This window comes from Hemibagrus wyckioides, linkage group LG17 (genome assembly GCF_019097595.1).
Source record: "Hemibagrus wyckioides isolate EC202008001 linkage group LG17, SWU_Hwy_1.0, whole genome shotgun sequence".
Taxonomy (NCBI): domain Eukaryota; kingdom Metazoa; phylum Chordata; class Actinopteri; order Siluriformes; family Bagridae; genus Hemibagrus; species Hemibagrus wyckioides.
The window spans coordinates 5,941,896-5,962,776 of NC_080726.1; the positions used below are offsets into that span (position 1 = coordinate 5,941,896).

Genomic DNA, 20,881 nt, shown 5'->3' on the forward strand with positions numbered 1-20,881 from the left:
AAGGGAAAGTAACGGGCGCATGGTGAGATGTAATGAGCCGGTGGAGTCTGGGCTGTCTGTAGTCTACAGTGACGGGTTGGGGGAGGTGAAGACAGTGATCTCAGGCTTTTGAGGAGGAGGTGGTGGTTGCTATGGAGACCGCATCCAGACAGATGGTACGAGCCAGTCGTCTTAGTTAGCCACGTCAGCAGATTACACTCTGACACAGACTGGTCATTACTGCATATCAGTGATTTAAGGCTGAAGATGCATGAAACAGTAATAAAGAATATTTCTGCACTTTACCAAAACCGTTGTTGTTCTTTCTAGGAATAATCATTATTATCTCATTTATTAATTTTGCTCATAGACTTAGAGTAGACATAGACAGGAGACATAGACATAGACAGGAGTGCAATACGGAATTTCCAATACAAAGTGCAACTTCCCTGGGAAATTCCCATTAAAATCCATATTTCTGGTTCACCATGAAAACATCATATAAAAAAGTTATAGGTCATGCTTGGTGCATTCACAGGGAAATCATGCTGTTTGTAAGAAACCCAATAAAGACAAATCATACTTTTACTTAGACTAGCATATAACATACTTAAAGCCAAAAATGTAAAAATATGTGGAAAAAATGTTTATAGCTGGAATAGTAACTCTAAATTGGCCCTAGTTGTGAAGGACTGTATGAATAAGTCTATGTGTTTGAGATGCTCTGTATCCTTACCATTAATGACAATAAAAATCCAACTCACCCACTCTACAATACACTACAATGTCAGTGCAGCTCATTCTCCAAAAGACTCATTCAGGTTCGTTTTCACAGAGAACGTTGCAGGAGATCATTTGTGCAATAGCTCACCTGTGTGTGAGCTGATAACACACTCACACTGCACTACTACAACCATCAACTTCATTATATTCTAGACTCTCAAGGTTCTTCATATTTATTATCTACTGTCAGTTTGCACATTTGAATCTATCTATCTATCTATCTATCTATCTATCTATCTATCTATCTATCTATCTATCTATCTATCTATCTATCTATCTATCTATCTATCTATCTATCTATCTATCTATCTATCTATCTACATGTGTGAGCCATGTCACTATGGAATGCCAAATTTAAACCAAACTGAATGTCACCTTACTGGTGTCAGTTTTTCCTTTAACTTAAGTAAGATCTGAGATAAATGCCCATTACAAAATGACACCAATTCCATCCATCCATCCATTGTCCATACCCACTTTATTCCTAATTAGGGTCACGGGGGTCTGCTGGAGCCTATCCCAGCGCACATAGACCAATTCCACAAGCCCATAAGTGTTTTGGTGCAATTAAAAACATATCACCGAAAGACAGTGAAGCACGGTGGTGGCAGCATCATCATCAGTTTTACAACTGCTTCTTTTCAGCCAGATGTGGGGCTTTTATCAGGGTGGAGGGAATCATGAATAGCTACAAATACCAGCTGATATTAATGTAAAACCGCTAGTAAGCTAAGGATGAAAACGAAGCAACAGAGGAACAACTTAACCAAAAGAATTTCAATGTTTTTGAATGACTGAGCCAAAGAACAAACCTGAACCCAGTTAAGAATATTTGTAGTGAGACCTGAAGCAGGTTGTGCCCTTACTACATGATGGATCTAGATCGTTTTTGCAAGAAAGATTGGTTAAAACTTATGCAACTAGGTTGTTGTTGATCCCTGATTGTTAAAACTTCTGAAATCTTTTTGATTTCTTTTATTTACATTAAAAAAAAAATTTCAACAGGGGTGTGCAAATGTTTTCTCCATTTTAAATAAAAAAAAATTAAAAAAAATTAAAAATAGTAATAATAATAATGATGAAATTCACATAAATGTAACCATTCTGGAACAAACATTTAGTCTATTTAGATCTGGACTCAATGGAAACACTTGTACTAAAGGAAATTTTATAACAGGAACAGAAGACGTCTATGTTTGCATGGACAGTTTTAATGCTTGGCCTAGGAAAAGAAAATATTTTAGTAATAAATATCTATAATGCTCGTCCTGATGGATGTAGTCCCAGATTCCTACTTTCTACACATTTATATCAATAGAAAGACATGCTCGTGACTAATGTCGGACATTAGAAAAGGTTTCCCGTATAATACTACAGTGAAACATAAGAGCATGAGAATACAGTGCGACACTGACATAATGTTAAATATAAAACTGCAGGAAACACATCAAAATCAAACAGGTAAAGAAAACATCCTTGCTTCCTGTCTTCAGTATTACACACACATCCTATAAATATATTACAAAACCTATTTAACCCCTTAAAATCTCTTCAGATTGTACACATATACTAGTGTTTCATTTATTTCCACATCTTTTCTTTTATTCATCTTAGTTATGACCAGTATAATCAGTACTGTCCCAAATGAAATGTCCCAAAATGGACATGAAGTCTTCGCCATGGTCAGGAATCCAAAAGGTGTGTATTCACAGGTAACATTTTACATAACACCAGTGAGCATCATGTCTGAACACATTTTTCACGTTTCACCTTAACACATGACCCAGAGTATCAAGTAATAAGGAAAAGAAAGTGTATGTAAAAAGGCTGTTCAAGTTTATTACAAAAAGTCCAGAACATTATTAATTTTGGGGGGAAAAATACTCTTAGGATTTTTCCACATGGGCTATTTTTACCTAGATTGAAGACACACACACACACATAAACATGCACACATACACACACTCACACTGATGGCAAACAGCACACTCTAAAGGAACATAAGCTGTATTGCAGCTTAGAGAAATGTCTCTGTAATTCATGTGGGCTGCATAGAACATTCAGTGAATAAATTCACAAGTCTCTGCCTTGAGGATGATGAGCAAGGAAGACGAGAAGGACACACATACTACATGTACATTACTAGTCCAATTCTACAGTTGTACAGTTAGTACATTGTGTATAAGAAACTATTTTTTTTTATTTCCCTTTGCTTTAATGGGGCATTATCCTTTGGGTATCACTTTTATATGATTCAGAACTGTTTTAATAATCCCATTGCAAGTCGAACATGGAAGAAAAACATTTAAAATCCTATTCGATGCTATAGACATAACCTCCTTTAATTTCATTCAAGAAAGCTAGGCATTAAACTATACCAAGAGCTATTTTGATGGACACAGTATTATCCATCCATCCATCCATCAATCCAACCATCCAGCCAGCCAGCCATCCATCCAACCATCCAGCCAGCCATCCATCCATCCATCCATCCATCCATCCATTTATCCACCATCCATCCATTCATTGCTTATTCTACAATGTTTACAGGGAGCCAGGATCCAACCCATCACTGGACACAATCACACACACTCTTACACAGCCAATTCACACACTATGATAAATATTAGAGATGCCAATCCAATGCATGTCTTTAGACTAAGGGAAGAACCCAGAGGACCTGGAGGAAACACCCTGAAGCACGGGGAGAACATGCAAACTCCACACACAGAGGGCAGAGGTGGGAATCGAACCTCTAACCCTAGAGGTGCGAGGCAAATGGAATAAAAGTGCAGCATCAAAAAGCACTGAAGCTGGAAATGTAAATTGTAGCCTGTACTGTATATGGCTCTTAGTATGTTGCTGTAGTTCATCAGCATTTAATGAACTATTTTAGAATGATCTAAAATTATAGCCCAAATCAGATATACTGTATATCCTGATCCTATTCATATCCTATTTATCCTAGTTATATTTTTTTTATCCTAAGTCTGTTATATTTATATTGGATAATTGTCAGTAAATAAAATTATTTCTTAGATCATTTTTGAATTAGCAAAATGTACGGTCATGCAAACCCTATTATTTATTTATTTTTTATTCAATATTATTTAGCAATCCAGTGGCAGGATCCTGTACTCCCACTGCTGTGGCCTGGGTTCAGTTCCCAGTCAGAGAACCAGCCCAGCCACTAATGTGTTAACTTTCAATGCTGGTCTCAAGCCCAGATACAAATGGGAGGGTTGTTTCAGGAAGGGCATCAGGTGTATGCCAAATAAAAAAATGTGCTGATCAGATGGTCTGCTGGTGCGACCGCAAACAGGGAGCAGACAAAGGACAACAATGTTTGTGATGTTGCCAAAGAAGTCTTTAAGGAACCTTTTCTGGAACCTTTTCCTACTTTTAAAGTGGTTTCACACAGAAATCTTAAGATTTCCATCTGAATAACTTCTAGATAAGTTGTTATTACATTAATAGGCAGATGATTTAACATTTATACCATGAATTCATAGAAACTGTTCTGGGCTTGTCTGTGGTTTAAGAGTTTAAGGACTTTTAAGGGTTTGGATTGATTGATTGCTGTGGACACACCTTTTTGTTCCAGTATATATAGCAATTGATTGTTCTCATTCTGGTCCCATTATCAATATTCGAACCTTGCTGAACTGCAGTTATCTCCTGCTGCCATGTGATCATTCAGAAGCACCTGCAATGGATGCAAATTTCTTCCTAAATTTATTTAGCCAAGCAAAAACTAGAAAGGTCTGCTCAGGAACAATGTACAGTTTTGCCATGTTACTTAAGAACTGTGCAATCTCAAAGTCCTGAATTAGTATACCAGAGATCAGTTTCTGGACTGCATCTGGATTAAAAACAAAACTCTATCTACTACCTGTCTCAGTATCTGTAGGATGTCTGTTAGCTGTCCACACCACTAGACTCAGGTTCTCTGTTGCTCATTTTGCTCATTTCACCCAAACGTTTAAAAAAAGATATGAATCGAGAGGTCCTCTTAGCACTGTTGTTCTGTCCATTGACTGAAGAATTTTGCTGAGAGCTGGATAAGCTCTCGTCGGTCTCTTGCTGTACTTCTGCTGTGCTCACGTTCTCAGATTTGCCCTCCGGAGTGCTGGATACCACTTTATTGCCTTCACTATCACTTGGAGATAACACGTAGTTGTCCACTGATTTCATCCTACCAATATTCCCAAGAGACGGAATCTGATTTCCAGGGCTTTCGTTTTGCGGCTCACCGGGAACAAACTTATCCTCATCAGAATCGGTTCTGCTCAAATCCGCCGTAGGAAGTGTGATTGTGTGTCGACGCCCGAGACCGCCAGGAATCAAAGCTGGAATCGTTGGGTTTTTCAGAGGCTTGGTTGCATCCTCACCATTTGTAACAGTCAGCAGTTTTTCCTTATCCTCTGGAAAGACACGTCTTTGTGGAGAAGTGAGCGGGGAAATATATTCTACAGAAGACACGCTCCCACGGCTAGACTGGTAGCGGAGCACTCTTTGGGACACTTCCCTCATTGTCTGCACCTCTTTCTCAGTCGGAACTTCCTCGTCCTCACAAATTAGAGACGCATGGTCACGAGACTTTCTCCACAGTTGACTTTTCTTCTCTGCCTTTTTGTCGTCTGAATTCTCCTTACCGATGGAGGACTGGGACGTGTTCAGATTCCAGCTCTGCTTTTTGGAGTCTTTATTGAGCTGGATATTCTGTAGTGAGTTCTCAGTTCTCAGTTTGGCACCTCTTGGCGAGGGGGTTCTTGCTCTCCTGTTAGACCCGGGTACATTCAGGAACTGCTGGAGAACCGATTCCAGTGCTATCCCGTCCATGTCTCTATCCCGTGATGAACAGGTGGCTGTGGAGCGCCGTTTGGCAGCAGATTGCAGTCGCTCCTTCTGTTTCCGTTTAACCTCGGCCATCTCACGCTCTATGTTTTCCTGAGGAAGAAAATCAGACACAATTTTTAAATCTTAGATGAAAAGAAGATAAAAAGCTTTTCTGGCAATAAGCCCACTTTAAATTGAATCCAGACAAGCATACGGATTTGTACTGGAAGGAGGAATGTGGCGTTACCTGAAGGGCTCGAGTGAATCTTTCACAGAAGGAACAGAAGATGGAGCAGCACTCATCCAGTTTAAATTCACTTGGATCCTCACAAAAATACTCAGATACAGACTCGGTGACTGTATTGAGCGTCTGGAGGGAGGCTTGCGTTTCGGTGATTCTGGACTCGGCATGCTGAGAACGAACGCAAGAAACACGGCTAATTTGAATCTCCTTCCAAACTTAGACTACAATCCAAATTGGCAAACTTGTTGTTGATGCTTTCGCTTGAAATCAGGCTGTTTGCCATTATAAAGTGTTAAAAGGGCACATGACCTTTACTGTATCCATTTAGCTAGCTCTCCAATTGTTTACACTATTGTAAAAAATTCATAACAATTCCCACAACTGAAGTCGTGTAAACAGATAGGCGGGATTAGTATTTGCATATTTTCATAACTTCACGTCCACACCATTGTTCATTCAAACTTGTACAAACATTTTATTTGATAAGGCGATGCGATCACAAGGAACCTTTTTCTGGTAACTATGACAACCAGCCTCTACTTTTAGCCATATCCAAACCGTATACTAAAATATCATGTTTTAGTTACCCTGGTTAAATTGTTTCTGTGTGTGTAAGCTAGCTAACACTTGCTTCAGTCACACAATAACATACACCAAAGCAAGACTAAGTAAACTCACCAAAAAGAAGTCTTGCATCTGTTTGGCCAGGTCAGCTTGTTTATCAGTGCCTTTCTTCGCCTCCTGGACTTCGATCACTTTTCTTTGGAATTCTGATTCAATTTCCTGCTTGTGGATCCTGCAGTGGGATAAACAATTATCTCTTAGTGATATAACACTCCACGATGGAAGACTACATCAGATGTGATAAGTGCATTTGCATAAAGTTTGTGCTTGACCCAGAGAAACTGTCTGAGGCCTCAATCAAAACAGTCCAGAAAAGGAACAAGAGAAACAGCAACAGCAACATGGTACACAAAAAATAAATGCGTTACACATTTTTACCACCTTATTATCATATCTTCTCACAGAAAACGTCTTCTTTAATACCAACAGCTATGTTTTATCCTGTTTAAATTGTAATCGATGAAACAATAAGGACAAGTGCATTAATAGAAACTTGTGATTTGTAGCCAGAACTATTGCTGATAAATTAATAGAAAATTAATAAACAGCTTCTGACCAATCAGAATTGAGAACTTAAGGAGAATGAAATAGATACGATTTTCGTACTTCAATTAAAGCTTCTGTATCTCTTCATTTTTCACCGTGAGAAACAAATAAACTATAAATAAGACACTTACAATAAGACACTTTCTACCCATCTTTTATAAAGGTGCCAATAATTCTGGATCTGACCATATTTCAAAAGGTAAAGAGAGCATGTTTGGTGGATTTTGTACCTTGCGGCATCTGCAATGTGTACGAGTTGTTCTGGGAAGTTCAGCAGAGCAGAGTCACTCTTTTGAGCTTGCTGTGAGTGAAATGGAAAGACGTTGTAAGGGAGAAGCTATAACTATAAAACTTTGGTGAACATCCCTCTGGAAAAAAAAGTGAAATGTTTGTTTTACCATCACAACATAGTGCATGAGGTTCATTCCTGGTTTGTTGGCTTTGGTGTCAACAAGTTTCAGCAGAGAGGTCATGCGGAATCCCACAGCACTGCCAGCGTAGCCATCCTGACAACAAGGTACATGATAATACTCTAAATCACCAGCACATGAATACTCTTTTTATTTTACCAGTATTCGGATATTGGCATTCCGTTCTGGCAGAAATCTTCCTATCACACATTTTTAATCAGTATAAACGGATGAATTATTATTTTCTGACTAGAAATCTGATATAAAAATGAGTGAGGACTCATAGGGTAACCTTACACAGAATGTTACTGGTTCAAGATACACACCTTCAAATTTTACATGCTTATGAACAGGCACTTACGGCATCTCAGAGAGCAGAAATTGGAACATTTCTAATGTTTCTATTATATATTCTTAAAGGTCTGAGTGTCTACTTTCATATGAGCTTCATATTAACCACCACCGTGGAGTGGAACATGACAAAGACATTCGATGAATAACTTGGACACAACAAAACAGGAGGAAATTCCATTGATATTCCATTCCACATTATATTACAGATCTCCTAAGCCTTTATACTTAAGCCTTTATACTTTATACTTAAGGTCCAAAAATCAATTGCTATGGGTTACCCCTGGGTCAAATTCAACTCAATTTAATTTGTATAGCATTTTTAACAATGGACATTCAAGCAGTTTTTCAGGATTATATAAATTCAGGATGTAATATACAGATTATATTTAGGTTTATTTAAGGAAAGGTCAAAGAGTGATCAGGCATCTGCTCCTTTCTTATGGAATAATCTCTGCTTGACTCAATCAGAGGAGATTTTCCTGTCTCTTGCTCTGCATGTGAGCTCTCATGAGCGTTTATAAAGGCTTATGTCCAGAGTCATACTTTCCTATATGACACATTAACGCATTTCACCTGCATTATGAAGAAATTATAACCTGACACATATCTGCCATATACAGTACTTATAATGCTTTATAAACTGTTATTATGTATTTATGAGCACTTGTTCAGGCTTATGTCAGGTATTATAACATATTGTCTATGCTATGTGATGTTTTTAGGATGCCTTATGTCTCCTGACATTGTGAAGTCATGTGTTCATGTATTATAAAGTGTAGATACTAATAGCTCTTATGCAGGCTAATGCCAGGCATTATGAAGTACTATGAATGCCATATGACCTGACATACTGCAGAATGCATTTTGAAGATTATTATCTTATCTTATTAATATATATATCTTGTCTTATTAATATATATTATCTTATATTAATGGATTCATAAATAATAAAGTGTGCTTTATAAAATTTCATGAATGTAACAATAAAAGTGAGCTACTGAGCTAATGAGCATTCCAAAGGTGTCATATAGCATTCATGATGCCTTATAATACCTGGAATAGGCTTATGCCAGGTATTATAAGACTTCATGAATGCTATATGACACCTGTGGAATCATCATTAGCTCATTCTGGAATGCTGATTAAAATAGGCTTATTCCAGGTGTTATAAGACTTCATGAATGCTATTTACTTTATACTTTTTTGTATTTGAATTGAGGAAGCCTTGAGTAGTGGAGATATGAGATCTGATATTAATTGCACTTTGTATATATGTTTTTGTTGAAATGAATATCATCGCTATCATGTGTACGTGTGTTTGTGTTACAAGTTTTCAATTTCCGAATTGCAAAACACTTTGTTTTTAAAAGTGCTATCAGTAAATATACTTGATTTGAGAGTTGAGTATAAAGGAGGCATTGTTCTGAACTAATCTGATTTTCTTTTATACAAATCCAAAAATAATAAGCTCTCACAGCATTCATGTAGTTCCCGGTTTTCAGCACCAGGTGGATGACGGAATGGAGGTCAACACAATCCAACAGCTCTGAAAGACAGTTTCAGATAAAAGAACAAGTTCATTTCACATTTATTGGATTATAAGACATGAGAAGCAACTCATACAACCAAACAATATATTAATGTGTAATTATAATATAACCAGGAAGATATGTTAAACATACTAAAAATAATGTTTGAAGGCATGACCTCGGCACAAGTGTACTAAACGGCTGAGAAAACTTGTTTAGAAAACTGACTTGTTCATAAAACTGACCAGGCGGTCTCCTGTCAGTTGTTTAATATAGACATTCAGCTTGAAAGGTCAATGTAAATCCTGTGTAAATCCACCGTAAAGGAGGCACATGTTTGCCCCACCCTCTCCAGTTGGTAGCTGTCATGCGATACAGTGGAGTTTGCTAGAATTTGCGAGACCAATTTGTTGAGAACAAAAAAAAAAAAAAGAGTTGACTCTTTTGACTCCCAGAAACCTCACTGAAAAGTTTTTTCTGAACTGGACAAAATTTGCTGTATTTTGACAAATTTGTAATACACAGTAGGTACAATAATATGAACACACAAAGACTGACATTTTACATATGTAGCTCTATGTATCTGAAGTCTACAAAATATGTACAAAGCTATAGAAGTCTACAACATTTTTAAACATATATGAATCACTCTGGGAGTCGAAAGAGTTGACTCTTACTGGCGAGATTTGATTCTTATCGGTGAGAGTGATTCATACTGGAGAGGTGACTCTTACTGGTGAGATTTGATTCTTATTGGTGAGAGTGATTCATACTGGAGAGGTGTCTCTTACTGGTGAGATTTGATTCTTATTGGCGAGATTTGACTCTTCCTGGTGAGAGTGATTCATACTGGAGAGTCGACTCTTATTGGTGAGATTTGACTCTTATTTGGTGAGAGTCATCTCTCATTGGTGAGTGCTGACTCTTATTTGGTGAGGTTCAACTCTTATTTGGTGAGAGTCATTTCTCATTGGTGAGTGCCAACTCATTGGTGAGATTTGACTCTTTTTGGTGAGATTTGACTCTTATTTGGTATGAGTCATTTCTCATTGGTGAGATTTGACTCTTATTGGTGAGATTTGACTCTTATTTGGTAAGGTTTGACTCTTATTTGGTAAGAGTCATCTCTCATTGGTGAGTGCCGACTCTTATTGGTGAGATTTGACTCTTATTTGGTGAGGTTTGACTCTTATTTGGTGAGATTTGACTCTTATTGGTGAGATTTGACTCTTATTTGGTAAGGTTTGACTCTTATTTGGTAAGAGTCATCTCTCATTGGTGAGTGCCGACTCTTGTTGGTGAGATTTGACTCTTATTTGGTGAGGTTTGACTCTTATTTGGTGAGGTTTGACTCTTATTTGGTAAGGGTCATCTCTCATTGGTGAGATTTGACTCTTATTGGTGAGGTTTGACTCTTACTTGGTGAGAGTCATCTCTCATTGGTGAGTGCCGACTCTTCTTGGTGAGAGTCGACTCTTATTGGAGAGAGTCGACTCTTATTGGCGAGACTTCAAATGATCTAACTCATTAAAAAGAGGCAGTATTTGCATCACTATTCATGCACAATGAATTCTGGTCAAATGACCGTGTAGATTGTTCTAATAAAGTACAGAAAAATAATCCTCAAAGCAATAAAATATTCACATGAGGGTTGGAATAGGGTTGGTATAAAATTGTCACGGATACACTCACTGAACACACCCCAGTGAATCATAAGTTTATACGAATATGATTTTAAAACAATATACTAATTAGAATCTGAGCTTAGTCAAAGCAATAGCTCTGTTTTTTTTTTTATTTTTTATTTTATTTTAACATCGCTAACAATGTTACATTTGCATATTACCTATTAGCTTGCATTTGCAGTTAGCATCCTGAGCGTTTTTGAACTGACCGTACCTTATAAAAAGAGGTAATTACTGTGTAAACGCTAGAGACACGTGATGACTCACAGGACTAGATATGTGAATGGATTAAGTCTGTTTACAGAGGATAAAATAAGGGTGTGTTATTACCGTTCCCAGCAGCGGTCATGGTGGTAATGGAATGATTCACCTCATCCATAAATTGTGGAAATTCCTCTTTGAGAACTAAACATTTCAGGCGTTCCTCATAGCTGGTGGCACAAATGAAGACTAGTATTAGTATTAGAATAGTCACGTGTGAAGTCTCATTAAAACGCTTCTGAGAAGAATGTGTTGCATAGAGAAGAAAGGCTCTAAAAGGAATGACGGCAGTGAATGAGTAATATGTTTTAAGGATAAATGTATGACTGCACTCACACTGTGACTCACCATGGAAGCTGTACAAGTTGAACCATGAACTGATCAGCCTCAGAAAGTGCTGAATAGTCTCCTTTAAAAGCGAGAAGCTTCTTCACCTAAAATTGTAAGGGTAAGAAATACAACGTGGGCTAAAGTTGATGTTAATCACCCATTACTTTTTTTTTTGGCAGTGATAAAGGCTTGTATTTTAAATGTATAATACTCTGATACAAGTTCAAACAATATCCCAAAAAAGCACTCTTTCTGTATTCCCCAATTAAAATTGGCAGATGAGCCAATCAGCATATGAATCTGGAATGACTGACAGTAGATGGGAACTATCTGATGTTTAATGGAAGCCCTGCCCACTTTCACATTAGCAATATTTCGGCTGTTACTTTCTTCTTAACTCAATTTTATTAACAATTGATATTAATGTGAACTAATGTTAGAGGAGCAATTAACCAACATTAATGTTAACTTTATTTATTATGCACTGAATGTCTGATCGACATTTTTTCTGATGAAAATAGTCGATTTTTTCTAAATATATTTCGATATATACAGAAAGTCCAGCAGTAGCTGCAGCAGTAGAAAGTGGATTGGTGTGTATATGAACACAGCTCTGCTCTTATAGCGCTCCTTACATCCTTTAATCTGGAATAGTTTGGTCTTCCAATCATTCCTGTGTTCTTCAGGTGTGTTTTTAGACAGACATCGCAAGCTAAACTTTTTGCCATGATACGCTATCAGTATATCCAAAATATACCTCCTTCCTCAAAGTAGCGTTTAATGAATTCAAGTTTCTTATAAAGACAAATATATATTTAAAAGATTTAAAGATGCCCTAGTGAAAAATAAATGGTTTAAATTGAAGGCAGAACTCCACACGTACAAGAAATAAAGTTAGATACACAATTTCCTACTGCTTGTGTATCTTGAGTGACAGATATCTCGTCCAATCAGCACTAAGAATTCCATTCGCACACAGTACCTGATTTGTTCTTTTGTTTTGCACTTCTCAGCCATCATAGTTCTTTTTTTTTTTGACTGTTTCTTATGTGTTTACTCTTAAACAAGACCACCGACAAATCTCCTCAGAGTTGATGAGCCATATATACCACTTTTGTATGGGTCTGTATGTCATCTGTCTGCTTTTCTAGCTCTCAAACATTACAACCAGCTGATACACCAGTGGTCTAATGGTAAAAATGTACTCTTCAGCAGCATCGCTTCCGGAAAGCAACTAAAACAAGCATCTGAAATCCCTCTGTGCACCATTTCAGCCCTTTAGTAAAAAATGTTCATCTCTGCTACTTAATTGATTACAGTTTCTACGCTACTTGATTTAAATTGCTGAAGAAAAGCAGTGAGGGGAATTCTTTTGCTTGGATCTTTTCCTAGATGGACGTGTGAAATAAATATACCTCTCCAGACTCAGGCATTAGTTTCAAAAGCTCCTGCAGCTTCCCAGAACCGAAAAATTCACTCTTTCCATTGTGGATGTCGTCAGTGAGCTCCTTTATTGACCTGTGGAGTGTTTACAAGGATTAGAAAACCATTCACATGGTAAAGTTCTGATATTTTCTATTATATATAGTGCTAAACGTTATCCTAAAAATATTTCTATTGTATTATTCTGAACTATACAACTTTGTCAAAAGACACAGATCAGCCATAACATTATGAGTACTGGCAGGTGAAGTGAGTAACACTGATTATTATGTTGGCACCTGTTAGTGGGTGGCAAGTGAACATTTTGTCCTCAAAGTTGATGTTAGAAGCAGGAAAAATGGGCAAGTGTAAGGATTTGAGCGAGTTTGACGAAGGGCCAAATTGTGATGGCTAGACCACTGGATCAGAGCATCTCCAAAACCACAGCTCTTGTGGGGTGTTCCCGGTCTGCAGTGGTCAGTATCTATCAAAAGTGGTTAAGCCAAGGCTCATTGATGCACATGGGGAGTGAAGGCTGGCCCGTGTGATCCGATCCAACAGACAAGCTACTGCTGCTCAGATTGCTGAAGAAATTAATGCTGGTTCTGACAGAAAGGTGTCAGAATACACAGTGCATGACGGGTCAGGGCTGTTTTGGCAACAAAAGGGGGACCAACACAATATTAGGCAGGTGGTCATAATGTTATGCTTGATCAGTGTATGTTCTAAGCAGAACATGCCAATTTTGTCCAAAAAACACACAGTTGTCCTTTTTGTCTGTTTGTCAGAATCCTTTTTGAAAAATCCAAATTTTAACAAAAATGTGGTTACTAAATATGGCAGTAAATATACAGTATACAGTACAGCATGAATTGTGAAAGTCTTTATGTATCATCTTGTTTGTCGTATTGCTTCACATCGAGCTGTCTCAGTGCTCTGACAAGTAAGTTATTTTTCAGACTTTACAGAAATGGCCTGAAGTGTTTTGAAATATAGGCCTTACAAAAAGCAATCAAAAATCGACGTCAACGTGACGTAACACGTAAGCCCGACTGTGAAGTGTCTGGTCTCTGATGCCTCATCTAAGGCAGGGTAGAGTTCTGCTCTCAGCAATGTGAACAAGCAAATACATGTCTCACTGCACTGCTGCAATTCTTTTAGCAGAAATGACCAGAAATGCCTGAACAAGCTTTAAGTTTCATGAGAGAAGAAGATGTTTAGCAATGAGGGATGTGAGCAGACTGGTCTTACAGTGAATTTGTCCTGGGAGTTTAAGGGGTTACGAAATAGGGGATAGGGGTATAATTAGGGGTTATATAACATTATATATATAAATATATATACAAAGGGGATAAGGGGTTAAGGCAGGACTGGTCAACATAATCTCTGAATGTTTTTTAAGTTACTATTTATCTCTCTAACATTTATTCCTTATGAGCAAGCCTGAGATGACAGTGCTGAGGACTGAGGACTCCCTGAGATGATATGACGAAGAAACCATGAGAGGAATCAGGCTCAGAAGAGAACCTCATCCTCATTTGAATGATGCTGGACAGTAAATAATGTAAATCTTGATAATGTCCTTTCTACAACAGCAACCAAGAGCTCCTGAGGAACTAATAGGTCAGTGTAGTTTCTGAGTTCATTATTGACTTAGCACTAATTCCTTCCTGCTGAAAGCTGACTGATGCAACGACAGTTCAGAGACAGCGGGATCGTCTGAGTGGTTCTATCCACAGGGGTCACAGGCTGTCCACACAGATCTATCCCCAGCAGCAGTGAGCACCACTAAGCCATGAGACTCCAACCAGGGTTAGACAGTCTGGATGGATCCGGCAATATCAGTGTGGGCTTTATTTAAATCAATTTCCATCACCAAAACTAGGTGATACAGAGTAAGTACAGAAAGCTCAAATTTCTAGACAGTATATGGCTAGCATCAATAATGGTGTGTTCAAATCAATTTGGTCAGATCAAGATGGAGGTGCACCTTCTCTTCATTAATTACAAAATAATAGAGCAAGGTTTTTTCTACAAAATGAAGAACAACAAATGTGCATTAGGGAGCCAAGTAAACATTCAGTTTCAGGAAATTTACCATCAGCTACATTCATTGATTCTATCTTGCTGTTCTGACTGACTTGCCTCCATCTCAGAAACTCAGAGTTCAAAGGAAATCCCACTCGTAATTACGACTTTGTGGTGTAATCACGACTGTGGTGGCGTTCAATTCGTAAATACATTCTTTCCGACACGACCTGAACTACCATGACCGGTCACTGATTATTTTCCTATAACATCAAGCTTGGCGAGTATTGTCCACAAATGTGAATTCCTTCACTAATAATAATATTGATTTCTGTTTATTGTGTGTCTGTCTTTTTTTGTCTGATCTGTCTGTATATTAGCTGCTGCTTCACAGATATAGGTCAGAAAAGCAACTTCTAGAATCGATATGTTGTGCAGTTCACGTCTAAAAGTTCACCTGTGTATCAGATCGACCTGCTCTGATGTAATCTAAGAGAGAGGAGAAAGCTGATAGTGATGATCTTATCTCCAGCGTCATTCTGTGGAGGAAATATGTTCAGTGGAACAGAGAGGCAGTTGCTAAATGCCTGGCGTGTAGAGACATGCAGAGCTTCAGGGGTGTGACTTAACAGAAACCATAGCTGTGATTTTCTACAGGAAATGTTGTGTGAGTTGTTGCATTTTGTGTGTTTATTCTCACGCTGTGTTTCCAGTTTCCAGATGAACTCACCGTTTGAACTGCTTGAGGAAAATGCTGATGTTCATGTTCTTCTTGGAGCCAAGAATTGACACCTGAGAGGAAAAAAACACATCAATCATCACTGCTATTGATTTTTGACTTGTGACCATGATTAACACCAATGGAGCTGTTTTTAACTCTCCCAAAGGCCAAAAAATACATTTCCTCCTGTTTGGTTGTGCTCATGTTGAGTATTGAATGTTTTTGTCATGTCCCACTCCACAGTGTCGATTAATATGAAGCTCATATGAAAGTAGACACTCAGTACTTTAAGAATTTGGAAGTGAGTAAGTAGCTTTTATTTGTCACATAAACATTACTGCACAGTGAATTTATTTCTTTGCATATCCCATCCTTGTGGGTAGGGGTCAGAGCGCAGGGTCAGCCATGATGACGGGCCCCTGGAGCAGGGGGCGGGGGGTTGGGACTGGTTTGGGGGCCTTGCTCAAGGGCTCAACAGTGGCAGATTGGCAATGCTGGGGCTTGAACCCCGATCTTCCAGTCAACGACCCAGAGCCTTAACCACTTGAGCTACCACCATAGTTTTTCATAAGTATATAAGTTTTTATCTAGCCTACTAGGGGCCAAAAAACCAAAACAGTTCACGTAAATGTCTCTAGCTTCAAAGTAAACAGTGATATCAAACCCATTTCTGATCTCTGAGATGCCACAAGTGCTTGTTCAGAAGCATCTAAAATTTGAAGTTGTTGTCTTCAACCACTTAAAATCTGAGAACGGTTATCCAACTGAGGGAAAAACACACTGAAAGCCAAAAGAATCCTGACTCATTTGATATAAGACTTGTGGTTATAAACGAATTCATTTATTTACACTGATTGAAAATGTCCCATAATTCGATTTCCATTTCTCCATCAGAACGGCACGCTAGCGTACCCGTAAAAAGGGTTCGACATGGATCCTTACGTACTTCACCAAATATAAAACTGTTACATAACAGGCATGGCTTTTCTGTAACACGCCCCTGTCCTTATTGTCACCTCCACAGCGCATTCAGGGACCACATTCCTCACCATTATCATCAGATAATAAAATACGCTTGACGACACGATCGTATTGCCGTACACTAAAAAGGCAACTATCCACCTTGTGCAAACAAGAGGGACATCCCTCCATCAACAGACAAAAAAAAAAAAAAAACATGAGCACAAATTCAAAGGCAGATATTAAATCGTCACTAATGCGAAACGAACGCAATTGGTTTCGAATTCATCATCCAAACACGCAAGGAAGAAATGTTTTGAAACGGAATGAGTCAGGAAAACAACACCACAGCAACAACGTGATTATGACACCGTACTTCAAAACAGATAAACAATCTACACACCTGGATCAGAGAGAATCAATTCGGGTTGAGTGCGAATTTAGCAAACGTTTGTTGTTATTCATTCAAATTCTAAATAAGGAGTTATACAAATCCTCCGGTAAATTTATTCATCTAGCAGATGAAAGCAGGCTTACAAATAAGGAAAGTGATTGGATTAGTGATCAGAAGGTTGTGGGTTCGGATCCCAGGTCCAATAAAGCTGCTACTGCTGGGCCCCTAAGCAAGACCCTTAAACCCCAGTTACTCAGCAGTATAAAATGAAATGAATTGAAAGTCACTCTGGATAAGCGAGTCTGTCAAATGCCAGAAATGTAAATGAATGTAAGTAGTGCAATCAAGGGGCGAAGAGTACAGCTACTGTAAGTGCAGACTTTTAGTAAAGAGGTTAGTTAAGTGTTCACAGAAGACGTGGGTCTGAAGAAAATAACGAATTCCGCTGTATCTGGATTGGAATTCCGACACAAGTTTGCACAATTACAACATTGTACAGTATGTGTTGTGGATTTTAGGGTAGATTACCAGAGCTTAAGCTGACCCCAAACCCAAAAGCCATGGTCTATTCCATGAAAGATAACAGATGATAAAGAAAACAGTTTTCGCAACCCGTCCTGACTGACAGATCCGCTAGCTTGTGATAAAAATAATGTTTTACGGGTTTCACAACCATGAAGCCGGATGCAGGATATCATGCATCATGTGTTGTTTATACACACTCATATGTTGACTTAACCATTACAGTGTTGAATTAATGTGTAAACTAATGATTACACTCTTGTAAACAGAGTCAGAATTACAGTACACATGTTTTAGGTGATCAATTTTACACAAGTATTCTAAATTCTAACTTATGCAATTTATACACATCCTAAACCACACACTTACAAAGAGTTCAATATCGATTATACGACTATGCTAGCAAGCTAACTACCAAAAAAAAAAAAAATGCCTAGATTATATTCTGCTCACAATAAACAAACCTTATACTTCTTAGATAAATAACATGACCATTAAACACATACAGTTTGCCTTCAGGTGCAGTATAATCAAGTTTAACATCTCTTAAACGTTGTTATGTTGTCAATGATAAACCGCCCTGTCATGTTTTTTTGTGCCTGACTTCCTCAGAGGAAGTCTCAGTTTTATAGTTTCACTTTTTGGTCAGGGAAAAACAAGGTAAAGGTCAGTTGTGCTAACAGTAGGATTCTTATCACAACTGTATACATTTTGAATCATGATAAACCAATGCTCTGTTGTTTACATACAACTGTTAGCTAAGATATAGCTACTCAACTGTTAGATACAGCTAATCAGACCAGGTACTCAAGGAGCAAGCTATCTAACAGCACTAGCTAGCTACGTAATGCTAGCTAGAAAGTTCCATGGAATTTCTCAGAATGATAGGATTGTCTTTAAGAAGAATCAAGAAGAATTTTTAACTTCTGGCCTGTATACAGTCCCTCAGAAGCAGACTGTCTAAAACTGACCTTACCTCCTATCCCAAACAGAAAAAAAATTCAAGAAAAGGAAAACCTCTGACCATTTCAGATCCTTGGGTGTTGTTCGGCATGCCTCTTATACTTCTTCGCTTGGATGCCTGAACCTGACCATCACGCTGGTCACTGCGGCTGAACAGTTCCTCCATGCGCTGCGTGTCGAGCTCGTACTCCTTCTTCTTCTCTGCTGTCCAAATATTGTGTTTGCCCAGCACTGTGTCCTGAGGTATGGCCTCCCAGTTGAAGTTCCTCATCTTAGAACCTGCTCTGGATCCGCGGGAGATCAGCTTCCCCCCGCCGGGCGGTCCTGGGGGTGGTGGAGGAGGCGGTGGAGGAGGAGGAGGAGGAGGTGGTGCAGGTGGAGGTGGTGGTTCAGCCATGGTTTATGGCACTATCGATGCTGTAGATGGAGTAGATGGAGATCCATTTCCTTGGGACAGGTCAAAGCTCCCAGTGATTGGTGGAGAGGTCTCGCACGCTGTCGAAAGAAAAGCAAAAGTGTTACTACTTTTTAATGTCCTCTGAGATTAAAAGCTACTAAACTCCACCCTTTCCTATCACTGTGGTGGTTGCCTCAAAGGTCCAGTTTTTATTGACCTTTAGTGTGCATCTTTTACCTAAAAGTTACTTCTAATCTTTATCCTAAAATAATATATTTACAGGACATTTACAGTATACGCCATACAACGTTTTTAAATATATCATATTTTCATGTTTTTAGTTGATAGACGAGGCTCCACCTCAACAACAAGGGCAGGTACAGTTTAGTGCTATTTGTTTGCTCAGAATCCTATACATAATACTACATACATAAAAGATAAAGAGGGTCTTATGAAAAATAAAACCACATAAAAGTGCATAATATACTATAGCTATATACTGGCACAGAAAAGCACCTAGCAAGAGTTCTTTGGGTGGGTAAGGGTTCTAGTTGGTTCCTTTTCTAATAGGTTCTACATAGCATAGAAGCTTAGGGTTTTCCCCAGAATGACAAAGCAAGAACCTATAAAAAAAAAGTTTTTTTTATGTATATATTTTTATAGTTCAAACAAAAAATGGGTTGCTCAAGGGTTCTTTAAATAGTTTAAGGTTCTGACTTCTCTATGTACAGATTCTACTTAGAAATCTTTTCTGAAAAGAATATATGCTGTAGTAGAGCTTTCACATTTCAGTCTTATTTTCAAAGTGCTATATAATATTTAACTAAGACAAAAGGCACTGTGTGCGATCATTTGAACATAGCAATAAATCTTTAATTCAATATTACAAGCGTTTGTGCAATGGTAGAAGGGTTCTATAGTACTTTAGATATTTATTGAACCCAGTGAGTACATATTTACTGGGTCTATATAAGCTAATTTTTCTATTATTTAAAGAAAATAAAGCACTTATTCTGCTTTAATCTATAATCTGTACTGTGAGTATTAATTTAATACTTTCTGAGATGTAAATCAGCAGAATACAAGGAAATGGAACTGATATGTTAATTCAACACTAATATTTAATCCCTGTATGCAAATCACGTGCTATAGAGTTAATTTAACACTGTAATTGTTATGTATATAAAACACTGTAAGATTAATTACAAGCATTAAGTAATAAAAAAAAACATTAAATATACATCAAAACCTGTAAAACTCTCAATCTGTAAATGAAGAATGTTAAAACAGCTCTGAAAGAGTTTTTCCAACACCAAAGAGTTTTTTAGGCTTACTTTTGGAAGAAAGGAAAATAACTCACCAGTTGAATCTTGTGTAGTTTCAAGCAGAATGTCAAGATTTAATCTTAAATGTATTACCCTTTTGAAAAGCAGAAGTAAAAAGCAGAGAGAGCTGAACAGCTGAAGTGTGTTTCCCCTCCGTTTGCCTGATTGTGTCTGTGTGTGTGGATGTGTGTGTGTTGCAATGCCCTCACCTGAACTTCTCACACCCAGTCCCACCCTCTCTTGCACACACATGGCTGGGCGGAAATATAGAAGCGTGGAAAAGTCCGGAAAAATCTATTTCACATTATATTTACACTGGGTAATGGTATGGATTCAACTGAACTAAAGACTAAGACTGAATCCTAACTAAATAGATCTTTTCTGGACATTACACTGTTTCCCAAATGCCTTTAATCTAAAATTAGGCTACAGCATGTAGTGCAGTTGTATAGGGAGTGTATAGGGAGGATTTGGTGTTCACAATTCAAGTGTTTATTTAGTTTGGTTAAATGGTATTTGTAGCCTGTATGACAATAACGAGTGAGGACAATAACCAATCTCGATC

At 38.0% G+C, this 20,881-nt stretch overlaps 1 protein-coding gene across 1 annotated transcript; it reads right to left on the minus strand.

The window, feature by feature from the left end:
- Positions 1-1,850: 1,850 nt before the first annotated feature.
- On the minus strand, positions 1,851-20,511 carry fhdc4 (FH2 domain containing 4). Its single transcript, XM_058414180.1, has 12 exons — positions 20,352-20,511; positions 18,656-19,089; positions 15,765-15,826; positions 13,000-13,102; positions 11,603-11,688; positions 11,324-11,424; positions 9,255-9,325; positions 7,414-7,521; positions 7,246-7,316; positions 6,524-6,641; positions 5,849-6,013; positions 1,851-5,712 (listed from the first exon to the last, which is right to left on the minus strand). The coding sequence occupies exons 2-12, from the start codon at positions 18,989-18,991 to the stop codon at positions 4,681-4,683; spliced, it is 2,253 nt and encodes a 750-aa protein (XP_058270163.1). The 5' UTR covers positions 18,992-19,089; positions 20,352-20,511; the 3' UTR covers positions 1,851-4,680.
- Between the last annotated feature and the right edge of the window lie 370 nt (positions 20,512-20,881).